The following is a 16,160-nucleotide window of genomic DNA, read 5'->3' as shown; positions in this document are numbered from 1 at the left end:
CTACATGGAACACCTGGTCAAATTTCATACCATAAGAGCACTGTAAAATCACCTTTGTCTCCAATAGTCCCTAACAAGTGCTGTGTCATGACTTCTGGTCGGCTCTGGAGTCTCATGGACAAATGGAAATCCAATAGTCATGTGGCCACATGTATGTGTGTACATGTGTTCATTTGTACCAGTGTACAAACCTGGAATCATTATCTGTGTAAATACTAACCAATGTTGACCCTTGCCTCATCAAATTAATGTTCTTAGCCATGACTCAAGAAAAATAAAGGCTGTCTGACCTGTCTTCACCTTTACCAACATGGAATGGCAATAGTTGAATCAAACCAGAAAAATATCTTACCTGGAACTACTTCAAAAAGGAATTTTCCTGGGCTCTCTTCATTGCAGGGATGTTCAAGGACTTTATTTCCAGGCAGAAAAATAGTACCCTGTGAACACAAATGCCCCAAACATCATTATCAGATGGCAAATATTGAATATCATCATCATCAGTGAATATCCAAGGTGCATCTGTAACCCAGGATACAGTAATATGCATCAGACTCATTTATATTCCCATCTAGTCCAAAATCATGTAACAGCGTCATATTCATTCAACATTTAACAAATATTTGTTGAGCACCTAATATATACAAAACACTGTTAGATGCTGAGTTCATTTTAAGCACCAATTTATTAACTGTATTCTGTGTGCTGAAAATTTTTACTGAGCATTCAACCAATATAATATTACTGTTAGAATAATATTATAAGGCAGGCATTATTTTTCCCCATTTTATAGCTGTGAAAACCAAGGCAGAGACATTCAATAACTTAGCCAATGCTGCCATAGTCTTCTCTTGATTATCCTCTCTCTTTTCTGTTGGATTTTCTTCTCTTTAGTGCATCATTATCATCAGCACAGAGACATATTTAAAACTCGATCCTATTTAAAAAGTTACTTTGACTCCACCTCCCACTCCAGTTCTCGTTTCATTTTTTTTCCTTCCCTAGCAAAGAGTTGTCTACACTGAATCTATTTCCTCATATACATCCACTGCAGCTTGGTTTGTGCACTCATAATTCCAATTACATGACTCTCACAAGCTGTTTGCTTGAAAATTTTCAGTCCTCAATGAAATTGGCTTCTCAGGAGCATCCAGCACTATTAACTACACTTTCTTGAAGTGCCTTCTTTCCTTGGTGTCTCAGTGTTTTCCAGGTTTTCCTCTTACTTTTCTGTTGGTTGAGTCACATTTGCTGGCTCTAATTGACCTTTAAATATTGGAGTTTTTCAGAGATTTATTCAATGTTTCCTTCTCTTCTGACTGTATACCTTCTTTCTCCAAGCTATCTCATCCATGACTGTGATTTTATTAAACCATAAGGCAAAGAATATCAGATTAATAGTTCAAACCCAGGACTCTCAAAAGCATCTTAAACTAAACTTAGTCAAATTAAAATGCAATTAATTCTGGTCCTATTTATGTGTTCCCTAACTCAGCACCATCTTGCAATCAGTTGCAAAAGCCAGAAACCTAGCAGTCATTATCTCTATTCTACTGTATCTTTACCACCACCACGCCCTAGTCCAAGAGACTGTTGTCTCCTTATCTGGAATGTTTCAAATACCCATTCATTAAATTCCCCTCAATACTGGAACATCTTTTAATCCATTCTTTTTCCTTAAGGTGGTCAGAGTGATCTTTAGAAACAGAAATTAGATCTTGCAACTTTCCTGCTTAAAAATCTCCAATGGCTTTTTTTTGTCTTAGAATAAAGCTCTGGGAGGACTGGCTCCACCTACACCTCTAAACTAATTTTTCCACTCTTACACTTTCAATGCTTTCTATGATCTAGTCAATTGTCCTATAAATGGCATCATGCTCTCATTTACCTTAGAACTACATTCTTTCTCTGGTTGTTTTATACCAATTTTTCAGATTGACTACATCTAAAATATACTTGCATAGCTTCCTGAATTTTCCTTAGACTGATTAACCAGTGTATGCAATTATGTTATTTGTAAGATTTCATAATTAATGTTTATCTCTATCATTAAACTATAAAAGAGCAAATATAATGCGTGGTTTTACCCTAAGCTACCGCCAAAGCCTAACACTTCACATGGCATAAGGTTAATGTTTAAAAAAAGGGTATTGCTGAAGTGAATGCATACTGTTAGTACAGTAAACCCAGTATTCAAAACCAAGCACACTGGATTCAAAAGCCTGTACTCTTGTCTACTATATTATATTGTCCATTTTCTCAACTTGAAGCAATATTTAGCTCAAATAATATTTTACACAACTTCCATTCTGCCTGGCTTGGCAGAGAATATTATCCTCATTATATTTGTCCCTCCTTCTGGGCTTAGAGTGATAAAGCAGAGCACTCCCTAACTAAAACCTAAGGAATTAAAGGTTAGAAGGGTACCTCCCCATCTGTCTGCACCTTACAAGGTAAGGTGTTGGAGGTACTGCCTCTGTTTTACTCCTCCAGGAAGTAAAATTTCCTACTTCTCATCATATCTAGTGTCCTCTTGCCTATGGATTCCATTCTACTTACTGGTATTTTTTTAAATAATTTAAAAGATTACTAAGTCTTTGAAAATATTCATTATAATTAAGACCATTTATAGAGAGGTTTATATAGAGTAATAAAATCAGTTGTTTCAATTACTAGTTTACCTTACTTCCTGAAATGCTTTTGGGAAATAATTAAATGTGTGATTTAGCTCAGTTTTAGAACATACCACCTAACCTTCTAGATAGACACAACATTCATTTCTGCATGCATGTATGTTTGTATGCATACACGTATGACATATTTAATTCTGTCTTCAGGCTCTATTTAGGATCTTAAACTGAACATATGTCCTATAATTTGAATTCAAGCCACTCTTCTACATAAACTATTCTCCTCTATGAAATCCCAATCAACGTCACTTGATAATTAAAAGACAGAGTAATGCTATCCTTTGTTGTCTTTTTTGTAGATGAGAAATAGCTACTTCTGGCTGAAATTTTCATTTTCATTTTCAAATTTGACATTATATTTATATTTTGACAGTTTTCCAAACAAATTGTGATGTAAAAATAATAGTTTATTTATCAGTAGGCAAAGTTTAGGGCAGGGTATACTGCAATTGCCAAAACTTTTCTGTGGTTAGTTCATTAAGTCATTCAGTAAGTAAAATAAAGTCATTTAATTGAAACAACTAACTTGATCACCTTGTATAGAAACAAAGCAGTTAATATCTATAACCAAGAGAAGGGTGTTAATTGTGATATTTATCTTCTAAGTATTTTGCAGTGTATATATTGTCAGAAAATGCACATAAACAAACAAACAAAAATCTATAATTTACCCACCACTATAGATAACCAATATTAACACCATATACAACTATCCATATTGGTATGTATTTATGTATATGTGTGTATTAATATATACAGAAATTTTTACAAAAATAGTAGTCAAAATATTTATTATCTGCTTCAAAACTTGTCATATATTGTTATTATGTCAATTTAATAATCTACATCATTTAAAAAAGCTGAATAGCATAGTACATTACTTGCTCGAAGATGCATACTATCACATCCTTTATTATTGTAAAGTGTTTATGATTTTTTGTAACTGTTATTACATATAACATTTCCATGAACATCCGTGAAGTTAAACCTTTGAGCTTCTCCTTAACTTATTCTTTAGGACAAATACCTACAAGAGAAATTAGTAGTCAAAAAGTATGCACTGTTTGTGTGGGTTTGGTTAATTCTTCCAGAGTTGCCCTAAACTAACTAACTAAACAAACAACTAATAAACAAATATAATTCAAGTTCCTCATCTGATTAAAACATAATGTATTGAGACACTACCATATGTCAGATAATATTTCTAGAACTATCTCAGGTGATGTGAGGTATTTGAAAGAAATAAACTCTATTCTCAATAGAAGAATAACAGTATATAACTATTGAAAAAGTGAGTGTCAAAGTATGTTGAAAAATATATATATATATATATATAATAAAAGTTTAAGAAGAGGGTGCCATAAGGGCAGTCTGATTAGTTAGAAAGATAATATGAAGGAAATGTTTTTTAAAGGAGGTTAAGGTTTTAAGATTTAGTGAGCTAGGGATAATCTTCCCAAATGGAGGACGTAGTATCAGCAAAACAGTAATTAGAACCATATGTGCAGAGCACGTTAGACTAAGGAGAAGATTCATGTGGAGGAATAATTAGGAAGTAAGGCTTCTTGGTGATGTTGAGGACATGCTATGGGAAGTTGAACCCTAGGCAGAGGACGTTGCACTTGTCCATGACAGCTGAGAACCAGAGTAGGTTCTTGAGCAAAGCAGGAGATTTAAAAATACCACCTCTTAGAAGTTTGTTACCACAAAGCAATTAATGTGACATAAGAGAACAAAGTCAAGACATAAAGGTGTCAGCAGTAGAAATGGCATAAATTTGCATTAAAGATCTATTTTGAGGAAATATGAAAGAAACTGGTCATATCTTTAACTCAGGGAATGAAGAAGGAAGAGTCAAGATGACTTCAGTTTTTCTCTTCTGTATATCTGAAAGAAAGGTGATGCCTCTTGTTAGAAATGGGAAATTAGGAAGATTCAAGCTCCATGAGGCCCATGCTCTTGAGCCCAAACTCAATTCTTTAATTTTCTATTAGTAGCTATGCTGGGTATTCCCTATTTGCCCTCCAGATCTTCTATCCACCGATCACTCTATTCTGTACCCTAGGAGACTAATCTCTACAAATTGCATAAACCAGGCTCTCTTGACCTCTGGCTTCAGGTTGGTTTCGAGGCCACAGCAGGAAGTCAGAAAGCCACCAGTGTCAAGCCAAGATAACTCTCCCTCCATGCTAGGCAGCAATTTGACCCTAGTTGCATTGACTATCTTAGTCCACAACTCCTAGACCTTCAGGCTTCTGCAGGTTCCAGTAGACCAGAGTGGTAATGGGTTCCTCCCTGTTTTTAGGCCCAGAGCTTTTTCACTATCCTTTTGGTTTCCAGTAACCTTTCCAACAAATTGTAAATAATTTCTTTACCACACACTCTTCAATTACACCTTTTGAGGTAGAGCCATCAATTTCTTGCTGGGGATCATTAGTGGCAAAATATCCAGGGTGCAAATATTCTTGAGTTTTTTAAGAAAGGGCATATTAACCCATGATGTTCAATATACCTCACTGCAAATTTTGGATGATCAGAGAGAAGAGGCTCAAGTACAAGAAAGGGGATGTACTCTTTTTGACAGGAGTTCACTACCTATGGCAATAATTATATGACAATAGTTAATCAGCATATTCAGAATGGAATTACACTTATTTTTCTCCCCTATAGGGAATATCCCTTTTATAAAGCATCTTTAAAACTTCAAAATGGAATAATATGCTAAAGTCTTTTATAGTTGACAACTAAGAGTTGACAAAAGAAACATAGTTCAGAACCATACTAGTATTTTGCTTTCAGCTAAAATTGCTATTAGAAAAGCAGCTCATCTCTAGTTAATATCAGATCATTGAGCCAAAACCACAAGATATTGGGGTAAGACTAGATGCTGTTGAAAGGAAGCATGGTGATCTTATTCTCTGGGATTTGGATTGGAAAAATGTATGCATATGCAGTAGCTTTGTTAGTTTCATAAGCACAATAATGAGATTTTTTTTCCAACATGAACAATGATCATGAGCATCACAAGGAACAAGGCAAAGTCTCAGCTTGATAATATATGTGTATTTTTAATGTGACTAGACAGAGGTTTGAAAATGATATCAAGGTGAAATAAATATTACTCAACAATATTTAGTAGAGTAAAATAGATTAGGTTTTAATAGCGTAGATCGGTGTGATTTTCTTCTTTGTAGCAAGTAACTTCATTAATTCATTCAACAAATAGTTATTAAATAACACCTAGCATGTGCCAGGCCCTGTCTTAGGCACAGAGAATGTAATGGTTAGAAAGTCCAATAATGTCCTTGTACTCCTGGATCTGAGAATCACTCAGGGTAGGCAGAAAATTGAAAACAAACAAACAAAAAACCCAACCTATTACAGATAAGCCCCTGTTATGAAAAGGAAACAGGACACTGTATGCTTATAAAGGACATAAAATTGTATCCACTAGTGCTCCAGCCATATCCCAATCTACAAATGACAATGAAGTCTGTGGTTAAGTAAATTTATTCTGGAGTCAAACTGCCTAGGTTCAGATATCCACTCTCCCACCGATTAACCAAGTGACTTCAGGCAAGATATTTTTCCTTTCTATTCTTCATGTTCATCCTTAAAATGGGATAAAAATAGAACTTACTTCATAACTGTGAACTAATATATGTGTAATTTGTAGAAAAATGCTGGGTACATAGTATTTTTAGTTGCTTTTAATATTTTAAAAAGCCTTTCTTATATCCCAGAAGTCTGCAAGATATTTTGGGTCCATATTTTGCTAATCCCCAAATAATGGGATGATTCTAGTAAAGGTTAAAAGTACATCTGTTAGTATTATCATCTAGTTGAGTCAACAGGGAAATAAACTAATTAGAAAATTTGAAGTCAGTTTTTACTATCATGTCTGTAAGACTAGAATAAAACAAATAAACCTCTAATTAGCAATCATTATAACAAACAGCAAAGCAAAATGATATTGATAATGATGATTGCTAACATTTCTTGACCATATATTACTTTGCTAAGCAAATGCGTATTCTACTTATACAGTATCATTAATTTGTCTTATGACTCTGTGTCATGTCTCTCATTTTATACATGAGGGAAATAAAGCTCAGGAAGCACTTAGCAAAGAGACTGGCACAGTAGATTCCAAATACTTATTTATATTAATTATTAACCCAATTCATGTTCTTATTTCTAATCAATTACCGTTACTTAAAGCAGTTTGAAGAATGTTTATAAATAGTTATCGAGTTTCTGCTTAGCCCCCAAAATAGTTATACTGATTTCTGGGGTGCTTCTAGGGAGATACGAGAAGGGGAGACTTGCAAATTGGTTCATATTTAGGATCTATCAAAATAATTCTGCAGTGCAAACTGCTTGGGGAACACTGACCTAAGCAGTGTTATGAGTTATAGAAAAAGTGGCATAATATTAATGAAGTGTGCACTCTGTAAAATGTACTATTTTTTTAGCTAATGAAACACATCAGAGCAAGTAATACATGTAATGTTTCCAAACTATTATTCAAATTAACAATGATAAACATAATAGCATAATTGTTTTATAAGTACTGAATAAATAGAAATAAATTCTCTATATTGATGTCTCATCTTGATGCTTTATATTCTAAACTGCATATTAAGAACTTGAGAAGCATTGTCATTCTGGGTTCACTCTAATTTTAAAACAGCATTTGCATAACATTATTACATATGTTCAGATCCTAGGAGCTAACAGGATAGCAATAATTGTGATAGAAAAAAAATATGTGCAGTGTTTTGATGTAATTTATTTAAAAGCTTTTAAATCTTTCTTTTCAGACACAAGGATCCCTTGCCCCATGTGAACTCCCCCTCTGGACAGAACAGAGGAAGTTCTTGAATTTCTTCTCTGATGGGGTCCTTCTAAGTGAACATTCTCCCTGGAAACACAGACATTATCATCCTAGCTACATGTTTTAAATTAATTGGATAATGGAGAAATTCCTTGGCTACAGGGGAAAAAACAGATTGAAAATGTGGAAAAAGGAAGACATTATTTTAAAACCAAAATTCTATAATTACACTCTCAAAATTGGTAGAGACCTTAGAAATTACTTTTTTCACGCTTATCTAATACATGAATCCCTTTGCGATACCACAGGCACCCAGAATTTTCCCACAACATCTATCTCACAACCTTTCTTAAGGTGCCCCATGCCATTTTTGAAAGATTGTAATTGGAAGAAAAAAAAATCCACCTGTTGACACAAGCTCTATCCCCCAACAACTTCTAATCCAAATTCTTCCCTTCAGAGTGAAATCCCCCTTTTCCATCTTGAATCATTACAGCTAACCATCTGCTGAGACTTACTGTGTGCCAGCACTCTGATGTACGTTTTAATCTTCTAGAATACCATGTGTGGAGGTACAATTATCACTGTCCACTTTACAGAAGGAAGGTTGAAGCATAAATAAGTTGAGTAGCATGCAGCTGATGAAGTGCAGAGATGCAATTTGACCTTCTGTAAATCCAAGCTCCACTTCCTCAGCTAGTATTTTTTATATGATTGAAAGCTGTAACATGATTTATTCATTCATTCACTTACTTGTTTATTCATCAAACATATATTTAGTATGTACTATGTGTTGAGAATGCCAAAATGTTTAGAAAAAATGGAATGTTAGTATAGATTATCTTCGGATAGCCAGGTCATAAATAATTTTTATTTTGCTGTTTTTGTTTTTTAAAAAAGTTAAAATAATGAGCATGTATTACTGTGTACTAAGGAAAAATATACACTTTTTTTTTCTTTTCCTTTTTTGTGGTATGCGGGCCTCTCACTGTTGTGGCCTCTCCCGTTGTGGAGCACAGGCTCCGGACCCGCAGGCTCAGTGGCCATGGCTCACGGGCCCAGCCGCTCCGCGGCATGTGGGATCTTCCCGGACCAGATCACGAACCCGTGTCCCCTGCATCGGCAGGTGGACTCTCAACCACTGCACCACCAGGGAAGACCCAAACATATTTTTAATGCAAAGAAAAATGACAGTAGAAGGCAGGGTTGAATAGAAGCATTTTGGAGTCTCAAAGTTATACTGCCTTGCGGTAAGGACTGTGGAAGATAGTTCTAAAACATATCTAAATATAGTACAATACTCTGAATATTGGCCACTAGAAGATATCAGGTCTTAATCCCTGGAACCTGGGAATGTTATTCTATTGGGAAAACGGTCTCTGCAGATATGATTAAGTTAAGGATCCTAACAGAGAATTATCCTGAATTATCTGTGTGGACCTTAAGTACAATGCCAAGTGCCTTTACAAGAGCTCGACACAGGGAGATCTTTTGCACACACAGAGGAGAGGGTGATGAGAAAAGGGAGGCAGAGATTGGAATGACACAGTCACAAACCAAGAAATGCTGTCACCAGAAGCTGGAAAGTTCCATCTTAGAGCCTCTGAAGGGAGTTTGGCCCTGCCTACACCTTGAGTTTGGACTTTCTGGACTCCAGAACTGTGAGAGAATAAATTTCTGTTGTTTTAAGCCAACAAGTTTGTGGTAATTTGTTACAGCAGCCAAAGGAAACAAATACATATAAAGAATTTGAAACAAGCTTTCTAATGACCCCTAGGGAGGAGTTTATAAACAGCTGACATTTTGAAAGGAGTCCACTGCTAATTCTCAAGTGCGGGTAAGTGGTGCCTAAATTTTAACTAACCAGTGATTTGAGAGGAGAATCCACAGTGTGCAAGACATTCAAATAGGTGGTAGCTAAAGAAAATCCCTCCTCATTCAACCCTCTGCCCTCAGTAGGAGGAACTGATTAAACCAGTGTCACTTCATGTCCTGGGATTCCAGAACAGAATATCTGTGGCAACATTAAGTAAGAGTCCTTATTCAGAAATGACTGAGTTCAACAGCTAACCCCTCTCAACTGGTTACTAGGACCTTGACCTTTTATTTCATTTCTAACAGTATATGCTATTTTACCACATTTATTATTATTTCTCAATTAGAAAAATAAATGTAAGCTGCTCAGGGGGTGATAAATGCCAAAAGTTTGAAACAAAGTCTATAGGAGGAGAAGAGAATAGAAAAAAAAAAAAACATGTTTTTGAATTTATGTATCATTATGAAAGAAATATAAAGAGCAAAAACAGTGATAGCTATACAATGTTTATTATGGGAAAATCAGGAACCCTAAAGAGAAAGCTCCAATAAGCCGTTATCAACGGACCAGAAAGTTGTTAATAATTAAAACTTTCATTTAACCCTTTATCTTAATCAACTAATAAACCCTTTGTGTGTTTAAAAAGTAAAGCGGAAAAAACCTAGGTTTAACCTTGGAAGAAACGGTATAATAGCTAAATTTATAATACCAAAATAATCTGAGATGCTGAATTAAGTGCTCATGCTAATTTTTTAACAACCAAGTAAAATTATTTTATAGTTGGTTTAATAACTTTCCATATATATGAATCTTAAAGCTGAGAAGTACAACTAAGAGGAAAAAAGTCATTAACAGGAAAAAGGCAAAGTAGGACTTAATCACACAGTTGCTTTTTACATTTTGAACTTTAAAATGAAAAATCTCCTTTGGCTTATTGGACACCTATTTTTATTGGCACGCTTCTACTTCTTTGACCTACAATTAATTATGTTCTATGTAATCCTTAAAATACAGTGCTGAAATTGTAAATACAGTGTGATATTTATTTCTGTAAAGATAATATGATTTTGCAAAATTACAAAAGTTTGACAACATAGTCTGTTGCTAAAGAAAACATTACTCTCATCCACTGGTTGTAGGAGGGCAAAATGGTAAAATTTATACAGAGGGCACACTGGTACTATTTATCACACTCACACACATAAGAAATGGCTTTTTTGCAAGGTCACTTGTTTTACAAACAGCATTGTTTGTAATAACAGGATTTGAAACAACTCAAGTGTCCATCAATGAAAAATTGGTTAAATAAATGATGATATATCTGGATAATGGAATACTATGCAGCTAAAAAAATAAAATAAGCTATATCTATTAAAGAATATATATAAGAATACATATATTAATTGTTCTCTATGGGATGTATTATAAAGAGAAAGAAGGATAGCTCAATTTAGAAATAAGCATTCAGTATGCTATATTTTAAATAATAAAGAAATAATAACAAGAACATATATATGTATTTGTCTTTATTCACATAAAAAATCATGGGAAGAATATACATGATATTAATCAAAGTAGTTATCTGTGTATATGCACCCCAGTGTTCACAGCATCATTATTTACAATAGTCAAGATATGGAAGCAACCTAAGTGCCCATCAGCAGATGAATGGATAAAAAAGATGTTGCATATATACACAGACACACAGACACACACAAACAATGGAGTACTACTCAGCCATAGAAAAGAATGAAATTTTGCCATTTGCAACAACATGGATGGACCTGGAGGGTAATGCTTAGTGAAATAAATGAGACAGAGAAAGACAAATACTGCATGTTATCACTTATATGTGGAATCCAAAAAATAAAACACATGAATGAATATAACAAAACAGAAGCAGACTCATAGATACAGATAACAAATTAGTGGCTATCAGTGGGGAGAGGGCAAGGGAGAGGAGCAGCACAGGGGTAGGGGACTAAGTGGTATGAACTACTATGTATAAAATAAATAAGCTATGAAGATATATTGTACAGCACAGGAAACATAGCCAATATTTATAATAACTTTAAATGGAGTATAATCTATAAAAATAATGAATCACCATGCTATACACTGGAAACTAATATAATATTGTAAATCAACTATAGTTCAGTTACAAAAAGTAGTTATCTATAGGGAGAGTGTGTGTGTGGAGTGGAGAATAAGGATGGATGGGAAGTAAGACTTTCAATGTAAACATTTAATACAGTTTTGATTTTGAAAGCAAATGAATGTTTTATCTACTCAGAAATTAAATTTAAAATGAAAATAATATGCAAAGAAAATGTTTCACCAAAATACTAACACTATATACAGTTAAAACTTTAAATATTCTTTATACTGTTTTTCTCTAGAATTTCTACATTGCAAGTATATTACTTTTTTGATATAAAAATAAACCTTTTTATGTTTGAGTTTGAGTTAATTCACTCAAAGTGTTAAAGATATATCTGGTGGGCTCTACATGTTATTCTAGATGTGCTAAGACAACCTGGAACTAAGAACCTGAAGGAAGTATGAGCATAGGCACAATTTAAAAACATTTTTGTTTCATATCCAAATTTCTTTGATAATGTGTGTGTGAATATTTTTAATTTAATTTTGTCCTTCCTTGGAAAACAACTACTCTTCTTGCCTAGCAAAATAATCTCAAGGGAAAATATTAGTGACTAAACTTTTGGATTTAATAGTCTAATTTTTTTTTTTTTTTTTTCGGCCATGGCTCGCGGGCCCAGCCGCTCCGCGGCATGTGGGATCTTCCGGGATCGGGGCACGAACCCGTGTCCCCTGCATCGGCAGGCGGACTCTCAACCACTGCGCCACCAGGGAAGCCCAATAGTCTAATATTTTTAATCTCAGAAGTTCTATTGATTTCATAGTTGTTCTCACACAATATCATACAATGTGTTTTCCTGACTCCTGCCCCAAGCTATTCAAATGTCACTGATTTCTTTCTCTATCTTAAAAATTTTGCCTTGGCTTTATGATTAAGAAGCAAAGTGCTTCAATTTTAAGTATTCATTTTCACCATGCTTCTGTCAGATCGACTAGAGACAAAGTAGTAATCCAATTAAAATCTAATTTACTTTGCAATAGTTAAAATTAATATAACAGCCTTTCTACTTCTAAAATACATTAAGTAGAAATTGGTTTTTTTTTTTTTTTTGATAGCTATTTTAACATGCATTGATTTCCTACACAAAGAAAGCACGGTAACAAACACAAGTATGCAGCAAGCCAGATAGCTTGACAATGATACAATCATAATGCAACATGAATTGTTGTTGCATTTCCTCTCTAGGTCAGATGATGTTTTGCATGCTGAAGATACAGCAGCATTGAAAGTAGACAATGTCCCTCTTCTCATGAAGCTTAGATTTTAATGAAGGAAGAAATACATACATCCACCCATACATAAATACATTTTAAATAACAAGGGAATTATTAAATGATGTAAAGTACTGTGTAGTTATTTAAAATAGGGTGTTACCTGTGAAAGTGCCTGGGTGGCACTTTGGAATGACTGTTCAGAGAAGACCTCTTTGAGCAAGTGACATTTTAGCTGAGATCTAAATGCTAAGATCATTTGCCTTCCTACAATATTAAATTCTGAAATATTAATAGAGGTTTTACAGGGTTAAGACTTCCAATTCAAAAGATGTAGACCTACTAGAGAATAGACTTGAGGATACGGGGAGGGGGAAGGGTAAGCTGGGACAAAGTGAAAGAGTGGCATGGACATATATACACTACCAAACGTAAAATAGATAGCTAGTGGGAAGCAGCCGCATAGCACAGGGAGATCAGCTCGGTACTTTGTGACCACCTAGAGGGGTGGGATAGGGAGGGTGGGAGGGAGGGAGACACAAGAGGGAAGAGATATGGGAACATATGTATATGTATAACTGATTCACTTTGTTATAAAGCAGAAACTAACACACCATTGTAAAGCAATTATACTCTAATAAAGATGTTAAAAAAAAAAGATTTCCAAATCATAAGCATGTTATATCCCACCTTTAATATAGGTTTTTTTCAGTCTTTCCACAAATGATTATCATCTGTATACTTTTGTATCTGTATGTATATATATAAATCTGATTTTGTATATATACAGTTGTATATTATTATATACAGTATAATATTTATATTAGTATATATTTTGATCTACCTTGTATGTTTTGATGCTCTTCAAATGGCACCTAAAATATGTTTTGAACTGCTTACTGCTAGTTTATGAAAATATATATTGATTTTTTATACATCAACCTTGGTAAATTATCTGTGAGATATTTGGGAGTTTCAAGACATGGATATTGTCTGTAACTAATGGCAGCTGTGTATCTTCTTCTCCAATCCTTAAACATTTTCTTTTATCCTACTGTGTGCTGACAAGGACCGACTAATAAACTGGTGAATTGATGTGATAATAGCAAATATTCTTAACTTAGTTCTGGTGTTAAAGGGAATGCTTTCAATGTGTCATCATTAGCTATGATGACAGCTAGAGATTTTTAATAAGCTATTCTTCATCAGTTTTCATGGACTTCTCTTTTATTCCTAATTTGCTAAGAAATGTTTTGTTTTTTAAAATCATGATTGGGTGTTAAATTTTATTAAACCCTTTTTTGTATTTATAGATATAATCATATGATTTCTTCCCTGTAACCTATTAGAATATTAATAACTAGTTTTTAAATCTTAAGTGAAACAGAGCCGGTACTATAGTTACACAACCATTCCATTTCCTTCCTGAGCACACTGTAAGATTTCATTTCCCAGTCACTCCTGTGTCTAGGTGAGATCATGTGACTAAGTTCTGACCAAAGGGCAAAAGTGATGCACTTCCAAACTTGGCTGTAAAACATCCTGTGTGATCTTCCTCTCTGTCTCTTCCCACTTGTATGCTGAAAAAAAGATGTCCTTAAATTGCAGAGCCACAAACTGATAAGTGCTTAATTCCAGAAATAATTTTGTGTAGTGAATATGCATACACACACATATATATGTATGCATGTATGTATATGTATATATGTGTATATGTGTGTGTAGTAATCTCCTAGGACACTCTTCCTACAAATGTTTGGAGAATACCATCATTTTATGAGTGCTTTGAAACTTTTAGGAAATCATAATATCACAATGGGTACTATTTGAATTTTTCTGGTGATGACAATTCAGTACTAAGAAAGGAAGCAGAGTAGCTACACTGAAGAAATCTGAGTCCCTAAAATGTCATGGTCTCTAAAGACCTCAAGAGTAGAGCTATATATTATTTATTTCTCTATCCCCAATAGTTTAGAAGGTAACAGGCATATAGAAGGTACAAATAAAAATTTATTGAATGGCTGAATACATGAAGCCACCGAATCTTTTGGTGAGTTCCATTATCTATAAAGTAGGGATAATTATAATATAGTACATACGTGAACTAACACAGAGGATGATTTGGAGATTAAAATCAAATCAGGCATGTGGCATTTTTAAATTGTGACACACTTTGGAAAAGATGATTTTTTTCTTTTATTCTCCCAAGATAACTCATTTTGTCTAATAATATTAGATACTCAAGGATAAAACTGGTTTTCTTAGGTGAATTGAGCTCCCTTTTATCAGAGGAATTCAAACGTGGCCTGAGAAATCACATGGTGGAGTTGATAGGAAGAATGTGTGCCCTTTGACTTCCTGACTTTTAGCCTCCTTTCCAATGAAGACACCATGATGTAAGGAAGCAGAAAGGTAGGGAACATACACAATCACTAGGATTATTTTAAGTAGAGAAAGACAGTAAAGTAAGAGCACAGGCTTGGGATTCTGACAAACTGGTTTTAAATTCTGACTTTCTCATCCTAGACATATGACTTGGAGAAAATTATTATTAACATTTGTACTTCTGTTTCCTCATTAGCAAAATGGATCTAAAAAAGAGCTTTCTATAGAGGATTGCTTACAGGTTTAAATAAAATTATGCATGTGAAGTGTTTAGCATAGTAACTGATATATGGTTAGACATCAGTAAATAGTAGCCATTATTAAGACTGTTTTTCATCTAAGTCTAATTTTGTAATTCTCTGGGTACAGGACAGAGTTTTAGCTCAATGAATGTTACCTATTATTATTTATATTTATAGTCTAGTAGAACAATACATGTTGAAAAGTGATCACAACACATACATATATAATGTTACTCAAAATGACAAATGTTGAAGAATAAATGAGGCCTGAGCAAGATACTGCTTGATATATCTGTGAGTTTTCAGGTTCATCTTCCAAGGAGTTCCTCTTTGACAAATTAGGAAATGAAAACCAGCAAGCTTCTGTCGTGGAACTAGTCAGAGTCCTAAACAATAATTTCCTCAGCTCATTCAGACCATTATGCCACATACTAAAAACAGGCAGGTGGAGATTAGGAAAAAAAATGACTATTTCCTTTTTTTTTCTAAAAATATATAAAATTAACAATTAATTTAGACATAAATCAGATACTCAGAACTCAGGATGCAATAGTCATGCTGGTCTCCTTTTCATTCCAGTTTGAGTTAATACACTTTCATTCTTGTACCAGAGGCATTGGTGACCTAATTTTTGGATGAGACAATAAACTATCCAACTTTACTAATGTCCTTTAGATTTTCCTGTTTTTCAAGAAAATATAGCTTGTGTCCTACACATATGTTCAAAGGGTAGAAAATATTTTTCAACGATTTCTATTTTTAATGAAAAATAAAAACCTGTAGGGGATCAGTTTGGGATTACTTATGTGTTCATCAAG

General features: G+C 34.1%; 1 protein-coding gene across 5 annotated transcripts in view; it reads right to left on the bottom strand.

Annotated features, from left to right (window-relative positions):
• Positions 1-16,160, bottom strand: part of ARHGAP24 (Rho GTPase activating protein 24) — a 492,969-nt gene that overhangs the window by 268,091 nt on the left and 208,718 nt on the right. For all 5 annotated transcript variants that reach the window (XM_060114213.1, XM_060114218.1, XM_060114272.1 and 2 more), the window contains one exon: positions 353-440. In XM_060114213.1, the coding sequence (XP_059970196.1) occupies positions 353-440 (88 nt within the window). The remainder of the gene's footprint in view (positions 1-352; positions 441-16,160) is intronic.

The sequence above is a fragment of the Mesoplodon densirostris genome, chromosome 1, assembly GCF_025265405.1.
Source record: "Mesoplodon densirostris isolate mMesDen1 chromosome 1, mMesDen1 primary haplotype, whole genome shotgun sequence".
In the NCBI taxonomy this organism is placed as follows: domain Eukaryota; kingdom Metazoa; phylum Chordata; class Mammalia; order Artiodactyla; family Ziphiidae; genus Mesoplodon; species Mesoplodon densirostris.
The sequence above is the reverse complement of the archived record's forward strand: the minus strand, read 5'-3'. Positions and strand labels throughout refer to the sequence as shown.